General features: G+C 37.4%; 1 protein-coding gene across 9 annotated transcripts; it reads right to left on the bottom strand.

The window, feature by feature from the left end:
- Positions 1–182: 182 nt before the first annotated feature.
- On the bottom strand, positions 183–24,224 carry LOC129270788 (elongation factor 1-delta-like). 9 transcript variants are annotated; one of them, XM_064106690.1, is made up of 9 exons: positions 24,147–24,224; positions 19,845–20,014; positions 15,287–15,364; positions 12,879–12,972; positions 10,371–10,465; positions 9,309–9,377; positions 4,111–4,324; positions 2,794–2,909; positions 183–2,164 (listed from the first exon to the last, which is right to left on the bottom strand). In XM_064106690.1, the coding sequence occupies exons 2-9, from the start codon at positions 19,956–19,958 to the stop codon at positions 2,126–2,128; spliced, it is 819 nt and encodes a 272-aa protein (XP_063962760.1). In that variant the 5' UTR covers positions 19,959–20,014; positions 24,147–24,224; the 3' UTR covers positions 183–2,125. The 9 variants fall into 9 exon arrangements, with proteins under 9 accessions (XP_063962760.1, XP_063962763.1, XP_063962761.1 ...); XM_064106693.1 differs by having other exon boundaries at positions 15,338–15,364; positions 24,147–24,210; XM_064106691.1 differs by having other exon boundaries at positions 24,097–24,193.
- Positions 24,225–24,622: the final 398 nt, after the last annotated feature.

Genomic DNA, 24,622 nt, shown 5'->3' with positions numbered 1-24,622 from the left:
ATTGATCAAACGCAACTTCTTCTTGCAACAGGATTGAACGTAACTTGCGTTCAATTGCAGATTTGCGTTTAATCGGAGGACTTACGCTCAATTTTTGGAGTTGCGTTCGATTTGCGTTCAATCGCAAGTTTCTTGCAACACCCCATAAGACACACAATTAATAAAAATCAATACATGTATCATTGTTTTTTTATGCATCTTTATTAGTGTACCCTTCTCTGTTCTACAGTATATTTTCACTTATCTTTTTACAAAAGATGTTATATCTTTATATGAAATAAACCAAATATTAATAGCACAATGATAACGACTTGTCTCGCCTTGTTATTGCGCACACAGTGGATTATATGTTTTACCAGATGGCCATGATTTAGAAATAAATTGAAATTGGACATAATAGGTTGCTATGTCGGGCAATCTGAAAATTTGACTAATCTTCACTACTGGAAAGAATGCAGTGTCACACTACTCTGCTGTGCAAACCCTTTACCCTTCAAAGCAATCCCTTCACACTTTTAAGTGGTCTGAATATGCAGCCTACAATGGCTTTGAATGTGCTGGTCTTGTGTGAAGACCCACTTGTTGATCAGTTTCAATGGTAAATTGCCAATTCGTCGACTTACCACATGGTCTACTTTTATTTAGTCTAATGCCCTTCTGTACATCGACATTTTGTCTATCAACCATTTGGTCCAATCATCACTTGGTCTAATCACCAGTTCGTCTATGACCATTTCGTCTCAAAACCATTTGGTCTATATCCATTTCATTTTCATTCATTTCGCCCAATTAGACCAAATGGTATATGGACTAAATGGCTATTGGACCAACTGGTTATTAGACGAAATGGTGAGTGGACGAAATGCCAATTGGACCATGTGGACAGTGGACGAACGGATGGTAGACCAAATGATAGTAGACGAGTTGGTAATGTGTTGAATTGGCATCAGACCAATTGATACTAAACCCTTTGAAAGTGCTAGTCTTGTGTGAATACCCACTTGTTGATCAAAGTTTCAATCAGGGTCTGTGCCTGCAGACTAGCATCACACAGTGTGTTAATTCGTGGACTTTGCGATTCACACTTTCAAATGACTGAATTAATAACGGGTGAAGACGGTTTCACATTGTATTTCACAGTTCCGTGCTCTGCGGCGATAAAACAAAATGGTAGATTTGTGTGATTTATAATATAAATGAAACCACCGTGAAAATATCGGCATGAGCAAGAGATGAACCTCGGGAGATCCACCACACTTCCTCATTTTAACAGAGCTTGCCCGTATCTAATAAAATTGTCCTGCCACATGCAGAAGTATTATATTCTTTTCAATATTTTATCTTGATTTTCTTTACAAAACCCTGAGTGAAGTAAAAAATGAAACGTGTTTCTCACCACTCAAGCTGTACGGGGGAAACCTGTGGCCAGTTTCATGGAGAAATGTTATCAATAACGTATTGCTCGTAACCGACAAGAATTGGATATGGGCCAATTGACTTGCAGGCCAAATGCAAATTAGTCAAAGAAAGTAGCGTTTAACATCGATGATAAAATGTACCCAATATGGGTGATGGAATGGAAAACAATTACGGGTGGCTTCTCATAATCAAACCCAGGTTTGATGCCAGACTAAGCAAGAAATTTAGTACATCCTTATATGGAATGCTAGTATCTTCTTAATCAAAATCCACACAAAAACTAATGTACCAAAGAATAAATTGAAATTCATTGTTACGCACCTTGTCATTTTAAAACAAAATGAATTCTTTTGGATATTTTAACAGCATGATTACATATTCTGTAGGTAGCGAATGAGTTGCCAACTGGCATTCCATACGTCACAAATGAGTTGACAACTGGCACTCCATAAAAATAAGCTCTGAAACGTAATCAATGCAATGAGAATACCACCCAACATGGTTTAGGAGTGGATAAAACAGAAAAGATATTTCTCAATCCGTTCTCTTCCGAGTGAAAAGGGAATTTTGTAGATCGATACATATTTCTGTCACAAGAGGGCAGCATTTATGTCAAGTTCGGGGCATGGTGTAATATCTCGTTAATAGGGGTTCTAATAATAAATGCATCCGGGAGGGTTGATGGGGGCGACAGACTGGTGGAAATTTAAACTTTGTTGAATGCAGCGACGTCTACACTCTGGATCTGTAGAGAAGAAAAAAAAAAGAATAAAAAGATAAGATGAGTGTTTAAAATAAAATTGCTGAAACATGGAAGATACTACTAAAAAAAAAAAATTGGCAAACACAAATTTTAAGTGTGCACCTTTTCTTCATTTCATTTTGGAACATTATGATAGTAAAAAGTGTATCTACGAAAGGATTGCTTTTGTAACATCTTTATTTTGGAATTAAGACAAAGGATGATATGTTCGGTTTGTATACCCATGCCAAAATTGTGTGGTCCCATTTACAGTTTTTTGTGCAGAGTATAAACTATCCAGGGGAGGGGATGTCAGTGCTGCGGTGGGATTTGAACACCAGACCTTGTGATTCAAAGTCCAGAGACTTATCCCCTGAGCCACATCACATCTGGGCAATTCCATAAAATATGCACGTCCGACCCCAAGTTTGTGGGACCTTCATGAAATTTTCTGTCTCTGATTTCTGGTTCTTTTGACAGTCTGTAATGCTCTCAAATGACCATGACTTGGTCAGTTTATGTAGTGAAGTAAGGCTTGAGAAAAATGGGGGTCGGATGTACAAAGAAGGTTGATTATTGTACGGAATTGCCCATCTGCATCTCTAGATATGTTGCTGGTAGGTGATACGCACCAAGTCTTCAAAGGCTTCCAAGCCTTCTTCTATGTCTTCAGTGCCGACCTTTTCATCTTCTACCACGCATGTGATTTGAAGTTTCTTGATACCATAGGCTAGAGGGACCAATTTGGCTGAAAGACGAGAGAGAAGAGGGGGGAAAAATAAGCATATTATCAATGTTGGCATCATCAGTCTAATCACTGGCAGGAAGTAATTCCTCAAAAAGCTGTGCGCACCAGAATCGGTAGACTAGCTTAGCCGGGGTAGTATAGGAGCACCTAGCAAGGTGGATACGTGCGCTATACAAATCCTATATTATTTTTTCATCACCGACATCATTTCCGCATACAAACTTTACATCATATTTGAGAACTTGATTATGATAGTGATGAAAATCATCATCTCTTTTACCTCTATTATTATTACCATAATCACTATCATCATCATCACCACCATCGTCATTACCATCATCAACATCACCAACATTATCATCATCATCATCACCATCATTATCATCATCATCACCATCATCGTCATTACCATAATCACCATTATCATCATCATCACCATCAACATCATCATCATCATCATCATCATCATCATCACCAACATCACCATCACCATCACCATCATCATCATCATCACCATCATCATCACCATCATTATCACCATCATTATCACCATCATTATCACCATCACCATCATCATCACCATCGTCATTACCATCGTCATCACCATCAACATCATCATCATCATCACCAACATCACCATCACCATCACCATCACCATCACCATCACCATCACCATCATCACCATCATTATCACCATCACCATCATTATCATCATCATTATCACCATCATCATCACCATCGTCATTACCATCACTACCACCATCAACATCATCATCATCACCATCAACATCATCAGCATCATCATCAACATCATCAACATCAAAATCTTCATTACAAATACTATTATGACCATCATTATCGTCATCACCACCATATTCATTGGCATCACCGTTCTCATAATCAGCCATTATCGTCGTTATTATGATCATTATGATGATGATCATCATCATCAAGTGACCAATCATGAAAATTGATATAAATATATTTAATATAAGGGGGGGGGGGGTGTGAACAAGCCATTCAATACTTATATCATATTGGATGGCTCAGAATGGAATACCAGAAACATTCCAAGAGTTCGGGCAAATATTCCACAAATTGCAGAGGAGTAAAAATTTGGCCATATTATTATAATTATCATCATTCTTACTATTATTATTATTATACTTATTAGCAGAAGTACATGTATCATCCTACTTACAAGCACCCCATAGCAGGCCATCCTTTTGAACGCTCCTAACGGCCTTCTCCAACTCGCCCATATCTGTCTCGTCGTCCCAAGGTTTCACGTCAAAGATGATGTTAGACTTTGCAATGGGACCCGGCTTCTTGGACTTTTTCTCGTGGTACTTGGCCAGGCGTTCCTCCGTCTGCCTCTTCTTCTCTTCACTCTCTTCTTCTGATTCATCGCTCTCCTGCAATACAAATACAAGTTTTAGATCTCTGACGCAACATCTATGAATTGCTATACAAATATTGACTGCACACGAGGATGACTGTAAATTATAATTCATGCGGTGCTTTTCATACCGGTCCTTCTATCCCCCCCCCCCCGAGGCCTTGGCTGAGGGGTGATAGAAGGGCTGGTATGAAAAGCACCAAGGGAGTGGTGATTTCCACTGCCATCTGAATACCGAGAAGCAGGGTTGTTTGATTTAAATCATGTCGATTTAAATCATGATTTAAATCGCGATTTAAATCACTTGATTTTTTTCAAAAAAATCACTGATTTAAATCAACTTTTATGAAAAAAATTAGTTTTCTCTATTTTCTCTTCTTCTTAACAGATACTTTCAATGTAATCATTTTCATTTCTGTTCCACATGCTTTAGAGATACTTTAAAAGAATGATACACCCTCATGGAGTCTGATTTAACACCACTGTTTTATTTTCAAATTGTGAAACAAGCAAAACTGATGAAAACAACAAGTTTCTAACGAAGTAATGATAAATAACTCTCTGTATGTACACCAAACTGTTAAATCTTCAATAAAATAATATATAAAATCTACAAAGGTGCTCAAAGTCCACAACTTGGATACTTTTACAAAACAGCTGAACTACTTGTACGTACCTCCTTCTTGTTACTATTAATACCCATTCTTTCAATTACTTAAGTTGAAGGCATATGTGTACATTTGATAAGAATTACATGTATTTTTGCATGCTTGTGTATTTTCTTATCAATACCCATACATTCAATTACACAATTTTAAAGTACACATGTATACTTAATAAGTAAGAATTTAAAAATGGGAAAGTTGCTGGGCAAGTGTTACTGTATGCAGCAATACAACTGCTGTGCTTGCTTGTTCATGTAATAGTTTGAAAAACAGCACATCAATGATGTGGTGGACAGTGGTGCTTATCCTACAGGCCTTTAATAATGTCAATTTTGTTGGAAATTCTCAAGTTCTTTGAGTACTTCATGCATTGGAGTAACACTTCGGATGTTTTGAACTGACTGATATAAAAATTTCAAGAGTTTAAATGTATACATAATACATAACATTACTTGGGCTTCCATAAAATGTACCTCTCTATAATGCAAAAAAAAAAAAAAAAAAAAAAAAAAATTACCTGTATATAAGTAGGAGTGGGCTATACATGGGTCAAAAATACTTTTTTTGTAATTTCAATATGACAACAGTTTTTTTTTATTCCTTGTAATGTATCTCAACATGAAATGACAATATTTTTTGTCTCGGGTCCGAGAAAAAAGTGTGCCGGGCCAAAATCCAAAATGGCCGCCAAAAGCCACCAAAATCACAGTTTTGGCCACAACTTCTTTATTTGGTGGTCTTTTTCTCTGGTTTTGGTGTCTATTCATATGTTTGTTGGGGCAGGCAATTTGTTTTTCCTATGATTAGTACTTTTAAACCATTACTTGTAGAGTTAAAAGGTAATTATACCTAAATTTTCAAATTTTTATAGTTTTTTTTCAGCCAAAAAGTAGGTTTTATCGTCCTGGGGTTCTTGGATATTAGATTGTACGAGGTCAACAATAGAAAGCAGCTTCATAAAGCTATATTGCTTTTATTCCTCTACTTTGGGTTTTACGGATATTTGTGAAATATATATCTTATTAAATAAAAATGTCAATTATCCATTGGGCCTATACAGTACATATATACAATGTACTGTACATACTGCACTGCATAAATGCATTGGCCACCATGACAGCTAACAACGCCTGTACAAACTATAGTGTCATAGAAATGAGCTCTCAGGTTTAGAATTAGATGCCTCAGAAATTGAAGATATGTTTTGTCTCAGAAATTGAGGACGTTTTGTCAAATATGCTAATTCAGGGGGCGGAGAGAGGTAATTAACCCCACATCATGGCATTTACACTGTAGCTATTCTGGTCCCCGTTGCATAAAAATTTACCATTATGTTAACTTAACTTAATGGTAACTTGCATTGAATCCTTGATTCTGATTTGCTGTTGATCAGCGTTACCATGATATTTAACTGACCCCATAAATATAGGCCAGTTTAGACACCACAACCAGGTAAAAAAAAGCCTCCAAATGGAGAAGATATGGTTAAAAATGTGATGTACGTATATGATATACATGTATATGTGATATTTTTGTGCAATTTACGTTGCTGGTTTTATCATGTATTATACATCAACTGACAAGCAATCAAATTCACAATTCACAATCTAATTCTAAATATTAGGAGCTCATTTCTATGACACTATAGTTTATATACAGTCCTTTTCATATGTCATGGTGGTTAATGCATGGATATATGCAGTGTAGTATGTACAGTACAGTGCATTTTATACCGTATAGCCCCTATAGATAAATGACATTTTCTTTTATTTGATAAGATATATTTCGCAAATATCCGTAAAAACCCAAAGTAGAGGAATAAAAGCAATATAGCTATATAAAGCTGCCTGCTACTGTTCAACTGGTATCGTCTAATATTCAAGAACCACATAATGATGAAATCTACTTTTTGGCTGAAAAATTGGCTTTAAAAAGTGGTAAATTTAAGTAAAATCACCTTATAACTACAAATAATGATTTAAAAGTACTAAGTTTAGGAAAAACATATTCCCTGCCCCCAGAAACATATGAATAGACACCAAAACCAGAGAAAAAGACCATCAAATAAAAAAGTTGTGGCCCAAAATGTGATTTTTGGGGGTTTTGGCGGCCATTTTGGATTTTGGCCCGGCACACTTTTTTCTCGGACCCGAGACAAAAAATATTGTCATTTCATGTTGAGATAAGGTAAAAGGAACACAAAAAAACTGTTGTCACAGTAAAACTAAAAATCACCCATTTATAGCCCACTCCTAATATAAGTGGATTATTGTGTCAATTAGTACAATACACAATGTTCAAAAGACTACTTGACCACTATTATTGGTGTAAAACAGTTTAAATATAGTTTAAAACTTGTTAAGTGTGACCATTATTTTTCTCTGGAAAAAAAAAAAAAAAATCTGATTTAAATCATAAAAATCCGATTTAAATCAAAATAATCAGATTTTTTTGATTTTTAAAAAAAAATCAAAAAAATCAACAACCCTGCCGAGAAGTCCATACTTTGTTTTATATATCTCATCGTTAATAACAAAACTCTAGACCCAAGGGTTCCAATTTTAGGACCACTGGTGCAACTGTAATCTAATTTGATTTACTTAATCACTTTGTAATCTAAACAAGCTGCACTGCTGATCTGCTGGCTGGGTAACCGATACATCCATCTGGCCAGCGCGCCGGTGGCTGTGCACGCGTACATGACCGAGCAGCAGCGCAGTTAAGCAGCCAGCTAGATGCGCGTGTAACAACACATCTTGTGGTCCTGCCCGCAGGGGTTACAAGTACTATCAGAGGGTACGATAGAAGAAATTGACAACAAGTCAAAGTCAACAATCTTAGTATGAGGTATGTAAAAAGTGTCGATATGTGCGGGGAGACATTCCATTTCACATCGCCTCATTTCTCGACCCATCCCCCCAATCCGCAGAAAGCTAGGCTGGGTGATTGTCACGTCATCATAACACTGGAAAGCGCACCGGCAACACAATGGTTACAGTACTGATCTTTCCCGACGTAACTAAATGTAGAGTGCTGCTATCTGAAATTGTGTCTTCACAAAATCTAGAGTTTGTAAACACGGTGAAAGTTACGAGAACGCCATCAAGATTCTGCATCACACACGTTCCGTCACAACCTTAACCCCTATAATCGAGTCTAAAGGCATTTTCTAAATTCTGGTTAGTCCGGGGGGGGGGGGGGGGGGGTGTGGATCATGCCCCCTCTTAAGATCTCACTTGTGGATTACATGATTACAACAAAAAATTGCATGATGGTAAAGGATGATTTTGTGTGCTTAGGATGCTGAATGGTTGTTTCAGTATTCCTTTTCTTGGTGCTACGGCGACTGGTCTAGACAAAGCACAGATCCACCTATTAAAGCCGGGGTAATAATAATAGCAGGCTCCGCTGGGAGAACAGTTTTCAGAACTGAAGCGGCTTCCCTGGGTAAATATACCTGTATTATTATTATCATTATTATTATTAAAGATGATATTGATGTTGCCAATAAACTTGGAGGGAGAAGCGGCCTTCATCCCAAACGTAATATCAGTCAAATTTGGTCGTAAAATTGATTTTAAAATTTTTGCAGAAAATGAAAGTACAAGTCCTAATCTATAGTATACGTAAGTTTCTAGACAGCAATTTATTTTAGTTTCTGAGATATCTGGGGGATTTTAAAGGCGATGCCATACAAATTTTTGATAAAATGCGCAAATCTCATTAGAAACGTGTACTGTAGCAAAGCAAACAACAGCTGCACGCACTTAATATGAAAACGTTTTGCTTGATCACGCACATTGACATAAATGTCAGGGTTGTTGTATCCCCTATGGCATTTTTGTGCAGGGAAATCTATACCGCTCAGGACAAAATTACAAGCATGTTGCTCTTTGTAATATCTTCTCTAAGTTTTGGTTCTGTTTAAAAATAAAGATATCAATGTTAAGCACTTATCTGGGTCTTTCCTACCATGCATATTTCTCGTGATAAAAATCTTGTAAGGGTTGGGACAAAAAGTGCAAATTTAGTAAACTTTGATACCGATTTTTTGTGCAATGGGTTTCACACTGTCGATGGTTCGGATGACCGCCGACGATACTTCCAGTAAGTCTGATTAGTATTACATATAACAGGTGGGTATTTCATAAAGCTGTTCGTAACTTACCAGCGACTTTAGGAACGACTGTTGACCCTTTCTTAGGAACTAAATCAACACTGATGGAAATCTAATGTAGTGTGTAGCTATTACAAGAAAGGATCACCAGTCATTTCTAAAGGCGCTTATAACTTATGATGAGCTTTATGAAACACTTTCCTTATCATTATACTCACCCCAAACAAGTCAAAGTCATCATCGTCTTCGTCGTCATCATCGGCTTTGCCGTTTTGGACTGGTTTTGTCTGAGAACAAAAAACAAAACATCATAGTATATTCATAGAGCAGACAAACTACTAAACATGATGTCATCATGCAGCAAGAGCTCCTTATACTCTTTGCGGTTTTCAGTTTATTAAAAGATTATCCTTAAAACTCATGATTAAAAACTTTTAAAGAGGTGCTGTGGACAAGTGGTAAGTCTCTGGAGTATCAAACATGAGGTCCGTGATTCGAACCTCATCTCAGCACTTACATCCATTGGCAAGGTGTTTATCTACATTTGCCAATCTCCACCCAGGTGTTGTGAATGGGTACCTGGTAGGAAGAAATTCCCAGAATGGTTGAGCACCTAAGCAGCCCAGCTAAAGCCGGGGTAATAATAACATCATCATGATACGCAGGGAAATGGAGTGGCTACCCTGGGTAAATGATAATAATAATATGGACCATTTAGGTAAATAATAATAATATGGACCATTTAGGTAAATAATAATAATATGGACCATTTATATAGCTAAGCTACTATATTAATATACTCTACTGCACTTACAATTGTTTTTATAATTATCATTACCCCGGCTGTAGCCAAGCTGCCATGCAGACGCTCAAGCGTTCAAGGAATTTCTTCCTAACAGGTACCCATTCACCTCACCTAGGTTGAGTGCAGCACAATGTGGGTAGATTTCTTTAAGGAAAACACGCCATGGATGGGAATCAAACCCATGTATGTTGTTATTAAAATATTATTATTATTGGTATGTTATTATTAATAGTAGTATTTACTTCGAATCACAATATAGACAAATCACTATTCAAAAATAATAATTGGCATCTTTTATAAAATTAGAACCAAGAATTCTAATTCCTTTTTGATGTTCATTCTTCATAAGTTCACATTATGAACGAGGGTAAAAATTCTAATTGTCCATTTTACTCATAAAACAGATACTGTATTACAAGATTAGTTTACCACTATTGGGTAAACATGAAAGTTTGCAGGTATGTACAATACATACTTGTTTTTGTTGTGATGCAGACGGAGCAGCTGATGTATCTAAGGCACTCAGGCGTTCTGTCAGCTTGGCAACAGCAGCTTGGAGATCAGTTGTGACTATAAGAGGATTTCAACAAGAAATTACCAACATTACCAGAGATGCCAACCTAAAGGGATGGTTGTCAGGAATATTTACCATATTTGTCAGGAACAAATGGGAGTTTCTCAGGAACATCCCGCGAAGTAGCATCGTTTATACAGGGATGCCACTAGGTGTCCTCCAAAAATACTGAAACTCATCGCGGGCCGGAACAGTGTCCAAGAAAAAAAAAATTAGGGGGGTCCACCTTTAATTTTGGGATGGACACATGTCACAGGTAAAAAATTGGACAAGCAAAAAAAAAAAAAAAAAAAAAAAAAAAAAATTAGGAGGGGGGGTCTGCCCCCATCTCAAATTTAGGGGAGGGGGGGGGGGGAGGACCAAGTGGCTTCTTACCTTGTTGTGATCGATGACTTTGAAGTCAATTAGGTTTGAAAAACTGACGGTAGTTAGTTGTGTGTTTCTCATAGAACGCTAGACCAAAAGCTTCAGTCTCTGTACCGGTATTTTGGTTGTTCAGCTGAACCGCGTTGGCTCCACTCACCAATACATAGACTGAAGAGTTGTTGGCCCGTACATTAAGACAACGTATCAGCTAACCCAGGGAGCTCTGGGCTAGCTGATACGTACGTAACCCAAGGAGCTCCGGCCCGCTTTTCGGGCCGGAGCTCCCCGAGTTCCGTATCAGCATGCAGCAGTAACGTTAGATCTAACATTCGGCGGAAACCCGATTTTCGGATCGTTTTTGGTACATCAAATGTCACATTATGAAAAAATAATTACATCCAAACTTACGAGAAAATATATAAAATTCAGAAACATCGTACCTTAGACCGCAGTTACCGCTAATTCCTTTCAAATGATGATCAAAACTTAGTCATCCTCGATTCCTTCGTTGGTCATCGTAAGTTGCCATCTTGGATGACGTCATCATCTTTACAGTCGTATTTACCAGTCGCTATTATACCGCGATTCGTGCCGTTGATTTGTGCTTGTCTATGTGCGTGCGTTCAGAACTTGTCGCTCGCATTGATTGGCCAGGATATCGATAATTCTAATCAGAAAGCCTTGATAAAAGCATAACTCAATGAACGTAGTAGGCAGTGCACGCGTTTATAAATTATAGTACAGAAACTCCCGTTGGTTTACCGTTGGCCACACACACGCTGCATGCACGATACATGTATACACAATACACGCATATACATGCACAATACACAATACACGCATATATACACATGCACAGCAAAGCAATACACAATACACATGTATTGTAGTTGTTTTTTCCGTAACCTTTTTATTGTTGCCGTAACACCGTAATTGGAGGAATAAAATCGGAACAAATACGGCGAATCCGTAACGGTTGGCATCTCTGCATTACCCACAATCATGTGCTTACCATTAAAACCGCCAATGAAGGAATACTATGAGCACAATTTTTTTTTCTGCAGTTCTGTCTCTTTGAAAGAATGCTTGTAATTCCATCATTCCATTACACAAATGTGTTTTCACAGATTCCCTCCCTTAGCAATGGCACGATTAATAAATGATTTTATGCATGAATGATCTACAAAACAGAGCGTTGAGTATAAAGTCAACAGCAAGCTAGTAAAAGGTGTTCATTTTATAAGATTATTGAAATTCAAGCATGATTTCATATAAAACTAACTTTATTACATCTTGACCATTTTCTGTGATTGAGTTATCGAATTGAACAGCAGATATTGAACATATTAAACAATTCAGTAACCCCCCCCCCCTCCCCCAATAAGTGACTTTTTGGTAACCTTTCTTCAAATTGGTTTTACTCACTCATGCATAAATGAGTAATTTTCTGAGATATACCACATGAAAGAGGAGATTCTAAGCTTTACAATGATAGGTTAGTTGCCTACTGTATTCGTGAGCTGGGGTAATAGTATGCAGCGCTTAGAAACATTTGTATTAAGAGCTATATAAATGCTGCATACTATCATTATTATAATCGCTAGAGGGTATTCATTTGTCTCGCAATCTACTATGGTCAACAAGGAAATTCGTGATCACTCTCGCAAAAAGTGTTCACTAGCTTACAAGTTCACGAGCTTTCGAGTGCCGCTGCAACTCTTTATCAAGTCAGGCACTCGAAAGCTTGTGAACTTGTAAGCTAGTGAACACTTTTTGCGAGAGTGATCACGAATTTCCTCGTTGACCATAGTAGATTGCGAGACAAATGAATACTCTCTAGCGATTATTTCATTCCGCAATAATGAACCTATTTAGTATCATTATTATAGTTATGACAAATCATTGATAATTCTTGGTTTTGTTTTTTCTGGGACACATTGTATTACAAGACATTGACAAACCCTTAAAAACTTTACATCAATGAAATATGGTAAATCCACCCATGGGAAAGCTAACAATGAGAAAGCCGGTTTGATCTCTTACTTTTTCTGAGGTCTGCGTTCTCCTTCTCCACCGCTGAAAGACGGGCCAAGATCTCTGGGTTGTCTACACCCACACCCACACTGAGACCAACTCCCTACAGACAGACCAAATTTTGAAAGAAAGAGAGAGAGAGAGAGAGAGGGGAAAAGAGAACAAGGGGGAAGGGGATGAGAGGCAAAGAAAGTGGGGGTAAACACAAAAGGACAAATAAGATTGCAATTGGAAATTTGTTTTCATAGCAAAAATATATTTTGAATAACAAGTTAACTACAGCATTTGATGTTTTGCATTGTTTTTCTGAAACAGTTGCAGGTAAATCAGTGCACTAAAGGCAAGCAAGCTTTTTAAAATGATATGCAATAAAAAAAATACTTAATTTTTTCTTGCAAAGTAGGAGTGTGATGGATCTGACTCATAGAATATTTATTAACAAATCATCAATAGAATTTTCATGTATTTTCAATGTGGGAGAGATGATACAAAATTGTTTTTATTCATTTTTTAAGGAAAACATTTTGAACTTACCACGTGACTGATTTAAACACACACACACCAAAAAAAAAAGAAAAAAAAAGATTGATATTCATTTTTTTTTCTTGTGGTAGCACAAGCATAAAAAGCAAGCCTGTTCTTACAAGAGAAGGGGAGCTTGGAGTTGATTCTTTTGAGGATGAGTACTTGTGTTACTGTGCGTACAAACATAACCAGATCATCGAACAATATTGAACACACGCAATTCTCTTGTTTTATAAGTGAACTCTAAAATGATCTAAGTAAAGAGAAGATATACAGTATGTACTTGCAGACATATTTATTTTGGAAACACTGAATTGTATTAGACACTAATATATCCAAGAATAGGTCCAAAAAAAAAAAATATCTGTAAAATCTACAGGGAATATCAACCAAATTATTACACAAACGAAAATCAACATCAAATCAAATCAACATTATAAAAATAATATCTATGACCAATAACACAAGATCATGCACTAATTAACTTACTTTCATGCAATGCAATTAGTAAACTATTTAATAAATTTGTTAGGGTTTATACAAAGTTTGAATTAATAAAGAGATATTATTTTGAGTATGAGGTCTTGAGGGGGTCAAGGGTAAAAAGAAAAGAAATACAAAAAAGACAGCCAGCGACATTGCAAGAAACATATAGACAAAGTCATGAGTCACAAGACGAACAATGCAAATGAGGTTAGTGAGGAGCTGTTACATAATTATTATCAATAATTCAAAATAGCCTGCAGGGCTACATAATGCCTCCCCCATAATACCCCATAAAATCATTCCTCTTTTGTCCCAATTTTTTGTTTGATAATCTTTAGATTGATTCACAAATTGATTTACGTATGCGATTCATACTTGCAGTAGACCTAATTAAATACTGGCATATCATTTCTTTATACGGTAGGACGACCAGTCTACTTGTGCACAAAAAAAGGACAGATAAAATATCTTTTAATTTCATTTTAGATTTCAAATATGGACATGGAATTAAAAGCTGCATACTATCAAGATGCAAAAGAAAAGTTAAAGGGGAAGTTCACCCTGAAGAAAACTTTGTTGTAAAAATAGCAGTAAAAAACATTGGTGAAGGTTTGAGGAAAATCCTTTAAAGAGTAAGAAAGTTATTAGTTCTCAAAGTTTTGGATTTGTGACGTCATAAACGAGCAGCTGTCCCATGCGTTATGTAATATAAAATGCATGAATTTCAAATTTTATATGGTTCCTGATGACTTAATTTTGTTTTTTATTCATGATCGGGTGTGGAATGATTTGTCTATTGTTATACAAAAGGTACAGTGAAAACCATTTTCAATTTTCTGAGAAAATGACATTTCATTGATTTTTTACCATTCGCTATGTAGGAATGCTGCTCGCATATGATGTCACAAATCAAATAATTGAAATTCTAATAACTTTTTAATTATTTGATGAATTTTTCTCAAACCTTCTGCAATATTTTTTATTATTTTTCTGCTATTTTTACAATAAACTTTTTGTCAGGGTGAACTTCCCCTTTAAGTCTTATGACAAATAACTGGTTTAAACCTCCACCAAACTAACCTAATTTGTTGTCTGGTAATGATCTAAAGAAATCTTTGCAAGAATTGTTACCCTAATAATTTGTAAATATACTAAACCCTTCCCCCAAAAGTATTTAAATATACATGTTATTTGTTCAGCTTTGTACATTTATTTATGGAAATCCACTTGGACTTGTATATCCAAACAATCTTAAGCAATTTTGATGATCTGACTTTTTTTTTAATATAACCTTCATCACAACATGAACTAAATTATAATACATTGGAAATGTTAACATTGTGTAATATATATTATGGATTAATAAAGATTAGCATAAAATGCCATGCTGTGTGTGAGTTACTCACAGCACTCAAAGAGCTTTGAATGTTCTGACGTGCGCGTGCAATTTCGCTAACCAGATTGCTGGCCGGACCATCTGATTTCTGTGTGTAGAAAAAAAGCACAAAACAAGAGAGAGAGAGAGAGAGAGAAGGAAGAAAAAGTAAACATAAATGTGTAAAATGAAACACTTGACGGTGTTTCCTAAAGATGACACTGACAAAAAGTCTCCAGTTTTCTGTAAAACAGAAAGCAGAAAAGGTTTCAGAAAGAGACTTACTTCCACAATCATGTACATTAACATGTATGAAGGGAAGTATTTTTTTTCCAAATCTAAAATCACCAAAATTGTTTAATTCAACAAAATTGAATAAAATGCGAAAAGGAAAACTGGGGACTTTGCCTTTGATTTAGGTCTTAAAATATAGCTCCAGATACACAAGTCGGATACTCACTCATGTAATGCAAAAAGATAATGTTGAGAATACACTGATATAAGTGTAATACTTATCTCTGGGTGTAAAATACACCAACAATCTATAATTATTGATAAGACTAATAATGCGAAACAATTTCATAATCAGTTGTAATTATCTTAAAGGTCAAGTCCACCCCAGAAAAATGTTAATTTGAATCAATAGAGAAAAATCAGACAAGCATAATGCTGAAAATTTCATAAAAATCGGATGTAAAATTAAACAGTTATGACATTTTAAAGTTTCGCTTATTTTTCACAAAATAGTTACAGTATATGCACAATTTAGTCACATGCAAGTGAGAGAACCGATGATGTCCCTCACTATTTCTTTTGTTTATTGTTTGAATTATACAATATTTCAATTTTTACAGATTTGACAATAAAGACCAACTTGACTGAACCATAAAATGTTAAACAATGGTAATTCAACATGTTCAGGGATAAATGAAACTTTGTTTCACGGGACAATGAGAAAATTAGAATATTTCATATAATAAAATACAAAGTAAATAGTGAGCGAGTGATTTCATCAGTTCCCTCACTTGCATACTGACCAGGACGTGCATATAACTATTTTGAGAAAATAAGCAAAACTTTAAAATGTCATAACTTTCTTATTTTACATCCGATTTTGATGAAGTTTTCAGTGTTATCCTTGTTGGATTTTTCTCTTTTTATTCATATCAACTTTTTGTTGGTGTGGACTTGTCCTTTAACTTAGTATAAAGTATGTGCAACTGATTTAAAAAAGAAGGTTACACAACGTATTCTCATAGTATCATCAGCTCCATTTCTATTTCATTATAGTCAATTCTCTTTTTTTTTAAAGTTGGAATCACTAATTGACTTCCTGTGATAATGAAGGCATCTGACAACCATCTACAGATACATACGAGACTCAGAAATTGATAGCACAACTGATTGCACATTAGGATCAATAAATCAACTGTAAAAAGCACTACTAAAATCAGTCACTAAAGGCGTTTGGTTAAAGGGCCCGAAGTCTCCCTTGCGGCCTTGCCCACCTCCCCCCCCTAAAAAAGATGACATATGGCATATAACGATCAATAGCAATGAAGAATAATTTTGCCTACCTAATCTGATGAGCATTTTTGGTCATAAGAGAAAATCTCTCAACTACGTTCTGTACGCATGTAAATATCCGCTACACAAAAGACTTATGTGTGGCAATCTTTAAAAAATGTGGAGCAAATTGCAATGCAATATATATACCAGGAAAATTATTTCCAGAATAGTAAACAGGTTGGAAATCAACTCTATAATCAATCCCTAAAGCTTTGTTTTCTCGGCACTCTTGCCAATCGTTGGAAAGGAACACCCCAAATAAATTTGCTAATCAACTGATTAATTAATCAATAATCATTCTCAGCATATGAAAAAGGAAAACAGCAGTTCAATGAAATGTCAAATACTAAGAGAATGATAAAACATTGTTATATGTATACATTATTAGTACACTATACAGTGGGATATTATAAATGTTAGTGAACTATAACTACATCGTCAAACATTCAAAAGTGTAAACAGTGGAGGATGTAGATAATGATGTTAGTTGCTATAGAAGCATTCACACAAGCTAGCACACAGACCGGTTAGATTGGATTAAGTTTAAACCTGACCAAACCTTCATATTGCATTCAAATTGGAGAACATATCATTAAGCTCGACCAGAAACGTTATTATGAACAGGGGTATTTTACAGAGTCAAGTTTGACTTTGTGTCATGCTTAAACACTAATGTGAACACAACACTATTGATTACTATGCAGCAGTGTGCATCCTCTGTCAAACTTGAAGTTTTGTGAAACATCACCCAGGTCACACATGGGACAGACAGAGGCTATGAGATTTTATTCTCAATATATAATTTCTCTTTTTCACAGAAAACCTTAACAAGCACATTCTTCATGATCATTGATACTATTTCAAGATTTGTTATAAATTTGAAGAATGTACAAAAAAAATTAAGTGATTAAACTAAAATGATGTTTTACAAAAATTTGTTGTTCTACTCCTGTGTGCAATGAATATAAAAATAAGTTAAAGCCTATGTCAGATGAGCATTATGGACCGAATACGGAGGGGGGGGGGGGGCAATTCCAATACTATGAATTATTTTTAACCAAGTCAATAATGAATTTTGTAATTTGGATCAGCGACAACCTGGGTCCAGCTCTGAGCAGGCAATAGATTGAGTAATTTAGTGGTCATGTCATCAGTAGTGCCCGAACATTCTGACCAGGCAAGTTTTTGTGTTCCAAACAGGGAAAAATTTCATGGAGGCTTGGGGAATCTTTGCCCCCGATATGCCCTACAGAGCCCTAGAAATCTAATATACAGCCCCTGAAATTTCCATCAGGGGGCTGTTTCATAAAGCTGTTCGTAAGTTAAGAGCGACTTTAAGAACGACTGGTGAACCTTTCTTATGCGCTAAATAATGACCAATGAACATTTAATGGTGAATATTGTTTACCACGAGGATTACCGGTCGTTCTAAAAGTCACTCTTAATTTACGAGCAGCTTTATGAAACACCCACCAGGTCTAATTTAAACTGAGTGCAATGTAGTATAATTGAGCTGGTGGGCTATAAAAGAAGCTCCAGAAAACTGTCTGATCAGAACATTCTGGGGCCATTACATGTTACACAAGACTAGTCCACAATACGATATGATTATTTGGGTAAATTTTCATATGCTAGGTGACCTCTTAAAATATACATCTAAGTCTGCTTGAATTAAAAAAAAAAATCATCTGATTCATACGGTTCTTATCTTGCTTCTTTCAGATCAAGCTGCTTTGGGGCTTACAGTACCTAGCTTGTGCCTTCCATGGGTGTACTTATAGCTGCCATTTAGGTTGTTAATTTCCTCTTTTTTGTCTGATCTTTAGGGCCTGTTGCTACTATCATAAAAAGATGAAAAGTGGCCCATATCTGCCAAAATGATAAAGATTATAAAAAAAAACAAGTGGAATGCCTCTGGCCGTCTCACCTGCATCACGCGATTCAATATAGCAGCAGTGCTGATTTTGAAAACTACTATAACTCGCACAAGATGTTCAGTGATACTTGGTTACTCTTATTTCCACGTTTTATGAACTAGACCAATACACTTATAGAGATATGATGGCAATTCAACAAATACCCCCAACGTGGCCAAAGTTCTTTGACCTTACATGACCTTTGACCTTGATCATGTTACCTGAAACTCGCACAGGATGTTCAGTGATACTTGATTACTATTATGTCCAAGTTTTATGAACTAGACCAACACACTTTCAAATTTATGGCTGTAATTCAACAAATACCCCAATTTGGCCAAAGTTCATTGACCCTAAATGACCTTTGACCTTGATCATGTGACCTGAAACTTGCACAGGATGTTCAGTAATACTTGATTACTATTATGTCCAAGTTTCATGAATCAGATCCATAAACTTTCAAAGTTATGATGGTAATTCAACAGATACCCCCAATTCGGCCAAAGTTCATTGACCCTAAATGACCTTTGACCTTGGTCATGTGATGTGAAACTCATGCAAGATGTTCAGTGATACTTGATTAACCTTATGTATAAGTTTCATGAACTAGGTCCATATATTTTCTAAGTTATGATGACATTTCAAAAACTTAACCTTAGGTTAAGATTTTGATGTTGATTCCCCCAACATGGTCTAAGTTCATTGACCCTAAATGACCTTTGACCTTGGTCATGTGACATGAAACTTAGGCAGGATGTTCAGTAATACTTGATTAACCTTATGGCCAAGTTTCATGAACTAGGTCCATATACTTTCTAAGTTATGCTGTCATTTCAAAAACTTAACCTCAGGTTAAGATTTGGTGTTGACGCCGCCGTCGCCGCCGCCGCCGCCGCCGCCGCCGCCGCCGCCGCCGCCGTCGCCGTCGGAAAAGCGGCGCCTATAGTCTCACTCTGCTATGCAGGTGAGACAAAAAACCAGAAGAATTTTCGTACAACAAACTAATCAAACATGAGTTAACACAATTCTTAAATCAGTCCATGTCAGAGTCTAAAAAACCCAGATGATCATCTATCTAACCCACAACTACATTGGGCATGTTACCTGTACTACGAGTCCGCTATGCTGGGAGGCAATGCGCTCCTGGTACTTCGCCTCGGCCTCCTGGAACCTGTTCCTGTCGAACCAAATGTTTTCATGCATCAGTGGGTGGGCCATGGTTTCGGGTTGGTGTTCAGAGTCTGGAGGCAGGATTGGCTTGGAAAGCGACTGACCTGTTGAACAAAAGTCAAATTGAAAACCATTCATGTTATTTAATTTGTGCCTGATCTACACGGTGTATAAAAAGACTTCTCCTGGTTTTAAAATATCTTAACTAGAGTATCTGCGTTGACCAGTGTGTGGCCGCTTAAGGGTTTTTTCCCATCCTGTAACTATTTTAATCCATACACATCATATAAAAAGGACTGATGGTACTTTCCTTTGTTATCTCAAAAATTGGCCAATGGCAATTGCGATGGTCAATATTGACCACGACTTTGGACCGGGATAGCATTCTCAGTGTGCGGCAGCCCTGCTTCCAGTGTGTGGCATGATGTACAATTCCAATGGCGCTCCCGCGAGCTCTGTGAGGCAGCTGCAATTCGCTTCAAAACGGCACACGAACACTGCTAAGTGCACAGTTCCATTGCAAATGCATGTGAAAATAGCAAGCGTACACACAATGGACGCATTTAGGGGACAGTTTGCGGTGTTGTTGTCGTAATTTTCCCTTTTGTTATTTTTTTATCGTAACATTGACTTCCGAGAAAAAATGGTGGCTGACGTCTGCTTGCGAAAGTGCCATTTGTACATGAGGACGTTTCCGAAATTCATGAACATCGGAAAAACCATGAAAATTCCACTTTTTTAACCCTTTATTTCTCAACTGCGATGTGAAGAAATAGCGAGTCATATTTTTAACGCAAGATGTGGTCATTTTAGATAAGAAAATTTCACTTTTGTTCGAGATTTTGTCCATGTCATCAGATGATTTTGTAGTGAGCTAGTGAATGTGTGGTGTAGACTACATAGTGTTTTAGGGGTAATGGGGAGTTCAGTGGTATATTTGAGTCTGCTGAACTGAACGCGCCGCACACTGGCCACTGCCGCCCAGGCGCACATCGGAGCAGTTACTCTAGTCTAAATAGAAGCATTTCATGGAAAAGAATGATCATGACGATGGTGTCATTTCAAAGATTTTAATAATTAGGATAAGCAAGATTAATAAAAATTAAGAAAAGTGAAAACTTTTTGTATCCTATCTCATTCTCAAATTTGAATCTGTTTTTTCTAGATCCCCTGCAACTGTGCAAGTCAGGTTCAGAAAAAATTCAAGATCTCGAGCTACATTGTACCATGCGCCGCAAAGTAGGGTGGGGCATAGACAGCTGGCAGGCGTCTGTTTCGAGGAGTTTCTTAACATTTTTATTTTTTTAAAACTTCTCCTTGTACACAGACAGCTCGCTATCATGCAGCCACCATTAGGGGGTTAAAAATGCAAAATCCCCCCGACGGGGCTCATCGATTTTTGTCTTTATTTCATAAAAATATATAAAAAGAACTGTACCAAAATAAAGATTGTTAATATTATTCTGTTTTGGCCTGAAATGCACCAAAACAGGGAAAAATAATCTTAAAAGGGGGAAAAACAGTGACTTATTAATTCGGCTGTTGCGCCACTTCACTTCCCTGTTTTATCCAAACTTAATACATAAACATATAGCCATTAAGTCCCTGTACATATCGAGCTAGAACTTCGGTCTCTGTATTTGGTGAGTGAAGCCAACGGAGTTCAGCGGAACCAACATATTCCAGAGACCGAAGCTTTTGGTCTAGGTGGGGCATTGGGTAGTGTACGGTATGGTAGTGGATCATATTTCCGAACACTTTCCATGAATTCAATCATATCAAACACATTATTCTCTTAAAATTCATCAAACTTTCACCAAAAATACACTATTACTTACAAAATAAAGATATGTAAAAATTTTGCCGAAATAGTTTTTCCTTTTTACGATATTAGCTTCCTATCGGACCCTTCTTCGCATGTGAAATTTTTTACCACTTGAAAAAGGTATCGTATTACCGAACGTGTGTTTTCTATAGGAAAAATTGAGAAAACAACTAAATCACCGATGAGCTATTTTGACCATATTTTATTATTTTTAGAATATCAAGACTTTGAAAATGTGTTTTTGACAATTTTTTCATCATCTTTCTATTCAAGTTCCCTTTGCACAGCGACAAATTGTGTACAACGGATAGCTGAGCGTTCAATGCTAGTGGGCGTGTACATTTTGCTTATTACATGACGTCATCCAGCCACTGCCGAGAGCCAATTTATGAATGAAAATACAGTAAGCATGCGCAGTGCAAGCCTTCCACTTCCCCACACAGTATTCCACCAAAACAACAAGTGTGCAATTCTCTATCACCTCGTACCAAAATCGACCTAGAATTTCACTTTCCTATATTTTACATGAATTATGAAAGGTTTTCTCGGAGGATCTATTTTCTCACCGATACCACACAGGTAAGTGAATTTCGATTACTTCTTGCTTTTCAGTCAAATTCTTACGAATTAGCATCGATATGGCATCGTATTTGTTGGAATTTGTAGTCTATCGCAACGTGCACAAAGTCAATTGGCTTCCGGGTTTCGGAGCGTCGCGTGAATATGCATGAAATTGCAGAGTTTCGATAATTTTCGATCGATACCGGAGCGATCCGATCACGAACCAAGACCATTTCCCGCGTACTCAACGTCACCGGATATCGTTATCGCTATCGATACTTCCGCACGCAGTCCGAAGGAATTATTTTGGCGACCACGTAGTCATGACGTGATCTGCGCGATTGACCAATCAGCGGTATCCGAATCGCTGTGCGGAGATGATCTATCCGTTGTACACAGTCTATGGACGATTTGTCGCTGTGCTTTGGAAGGATGTTGCAAAGTTTTGAGCATATGAAATTATTTTCTGACACATACGATGCGCGTGTTCGGTAATACAAGGCCGGTCGGTAATACAATCACTCCCTATACCCAAGGACCAAAAAAGAAGAAGGGAGCCCCGCCCCAGCCCGATCGACTGGGCCAGGGCGGAGCTCGTGCGTGCCCCACTGCGGAGTGCGATGGGCTGGTTAGCGGCAGATTTAGTTCCACCGGTGGATACCAATTCCGCCAGCAGATATTGCTCATACTCGGATTCTTGTTGGAACCATATCCGCAGATTTGATGTTTGCACATTTGGTTCCTCGGCGAATTTGGTTCAATTCAGATTGACTAAGCTACGTGACGTCTACGTGAATCATATTGAGATCACCCTCCGGCAGCGCATGCGCGGCTCTGGCCGGCAATATCGGGGGGGGGGGGGGGGGGGGGGGGGGCTAGTGAGTTTGCGCGCCGCGGCCACGACCACATACCTGATGATACGCTACTAGACCAAAAGCTTCGGTCTCTGTTATGTTGGATGTTCAGCTGAACTCCGTGGGCTTCACTCACCAAATACAGAGACCGAAGTTTTAGCGCGATCTGTACAGGGGACTCAATGGCCATATGTTTATTATTAAGTTCAGATAAAACAGGGAAGTGAAGTTGCGCGACAGTCGAGGTAAGTCGCTGTTTTTGTTACTTTTAACTTGATTTTTCCCCTGTTTTTGGCAATTAATGCCCGGCAAGAGGGAATATTAATTTGCATTTCTGTCGCGTTAATTTTCAAAAGTTTTATTCATTAAAGACAAAAATTGAAGAGCCCCGACAAAGGATTTTGCATTGTAAGTACCCTAAATTAGCCTAATGCCAATGGTGGCTGCATGAAAGCGAGCCGTCTGTGTACGAGGAAAAAAAAAAACTCCTCGAAACAGACGGCTGCCAGCTGTCTAATACTAATACGCTGCCTACGTGCATGAATGATGCATCTGCTGAAGGGAAATTGTGGGAGAAATTGGCACTGAATCCGCCGGCGGATCATGTGTGCCTAGAACTTGTAGAAGCCAGTCACCAGATTCGCAGTTACACCGTCACCGACTGTCATGACGGTGCCGTTCCGGTACGCGACGCTTCCGGTACAAAGCGCGATCCCGACGGGAGGCGTCCCAACTGCCCAATTCCCAACATACACACCCCCGGCCCGACACACACTCGCAGTCATGGCAGTGCAGACTGCAGTGACTCGACTCGTGCAGTCGTGGGAGCGACTGACGAAAGAAAGGCAAATTTCCTGGCGAGAACGATAATATAATTACCAGAGAAGAGTTCCCATTAATGAAATATCAAATTTCATTTCATTTTCAAAAAAAAATATTTACATACATAAAGTAGAAACAACTTATTATCCTCAAATTATGTTTTGTAAAATTTACCGGCGTTTCCCGTCTGTGTACACGTGAATAAAAAGGCTGAAAAAGGAGAAAAGTGTGTGTGCGCCGGTATGGTATCGCTTCTGTAAAAATAAAAAAGACAATTTACATTTCATAATTTCAAGTCCTATCCTAGGCTATAGTTCACAGGCTTGTTACAACTTCTTGTTTTTAAGATAAACCTTTTTTTACTTGTACGCTGTAAGCAAATTTTATCTGATGATGTACATACACTTGAAAATTGCACTTCACCAGTAGGACAATCCACCGATGGCTTGCCGTGTACAGAAGAAGAAGAACTTTCACAATCAGGTCGTGATATGAAACAAAAGGAAATGATTTTAAAACGGCACTCAGTTTTTAGTTTAGATTAATCACCCTCCGCTCCCCTAATACTTGATCCTAAAGAAATGGAATATTTACTGCATCATATGTGTGACAATTCAGGCTTTTAAAATATTCAGCAAATTACAATGTAC

This window comes from Lytechinus pictus, chromosome 11 (genome assembly GCF_037042905.1).
Source record: "Lytechinus pictus isolate F3 Inbred chromosome 11, Lp3.0, whole genome shotgun sequence".
Lineage (NCBI taxonomy): Eukaryota > Metazoa > Echinodermata > Echinoidea > Temnopleuroida > Toxopneustidae > Lytechinus > Lytechinus pictus.
Note: the sequence above shows the minus strand (reverse complement) of the source record. Positions and strands in the feature narration are given on the sequence as shown.

Excerpts from the sequence above, each read along its gene's own strand:
- LOC129270788 (XM_064106690.1), bottom strand. The coding sequence starts at position 19,958 with ATGGCCCACCCACTGATGCATGAAAACATTTGGTTCGACAGGAACAGG. Across the intron at positions 15,365-19,844 it reads ATAGCGGACTCGTAGTACAG|AAATCAGATGGTCCGGCCAG; the intron begins GTAACATGCCCA and ends TTCTACACACAG. Across the intron at positions 4,325-9,308 it reads ATGACTTTGACTTGTTTGGG|GAGAGCGATGAATCAGAAGA; the intron begins GTGAGTATAATG and ends TTTGTATTGCAG.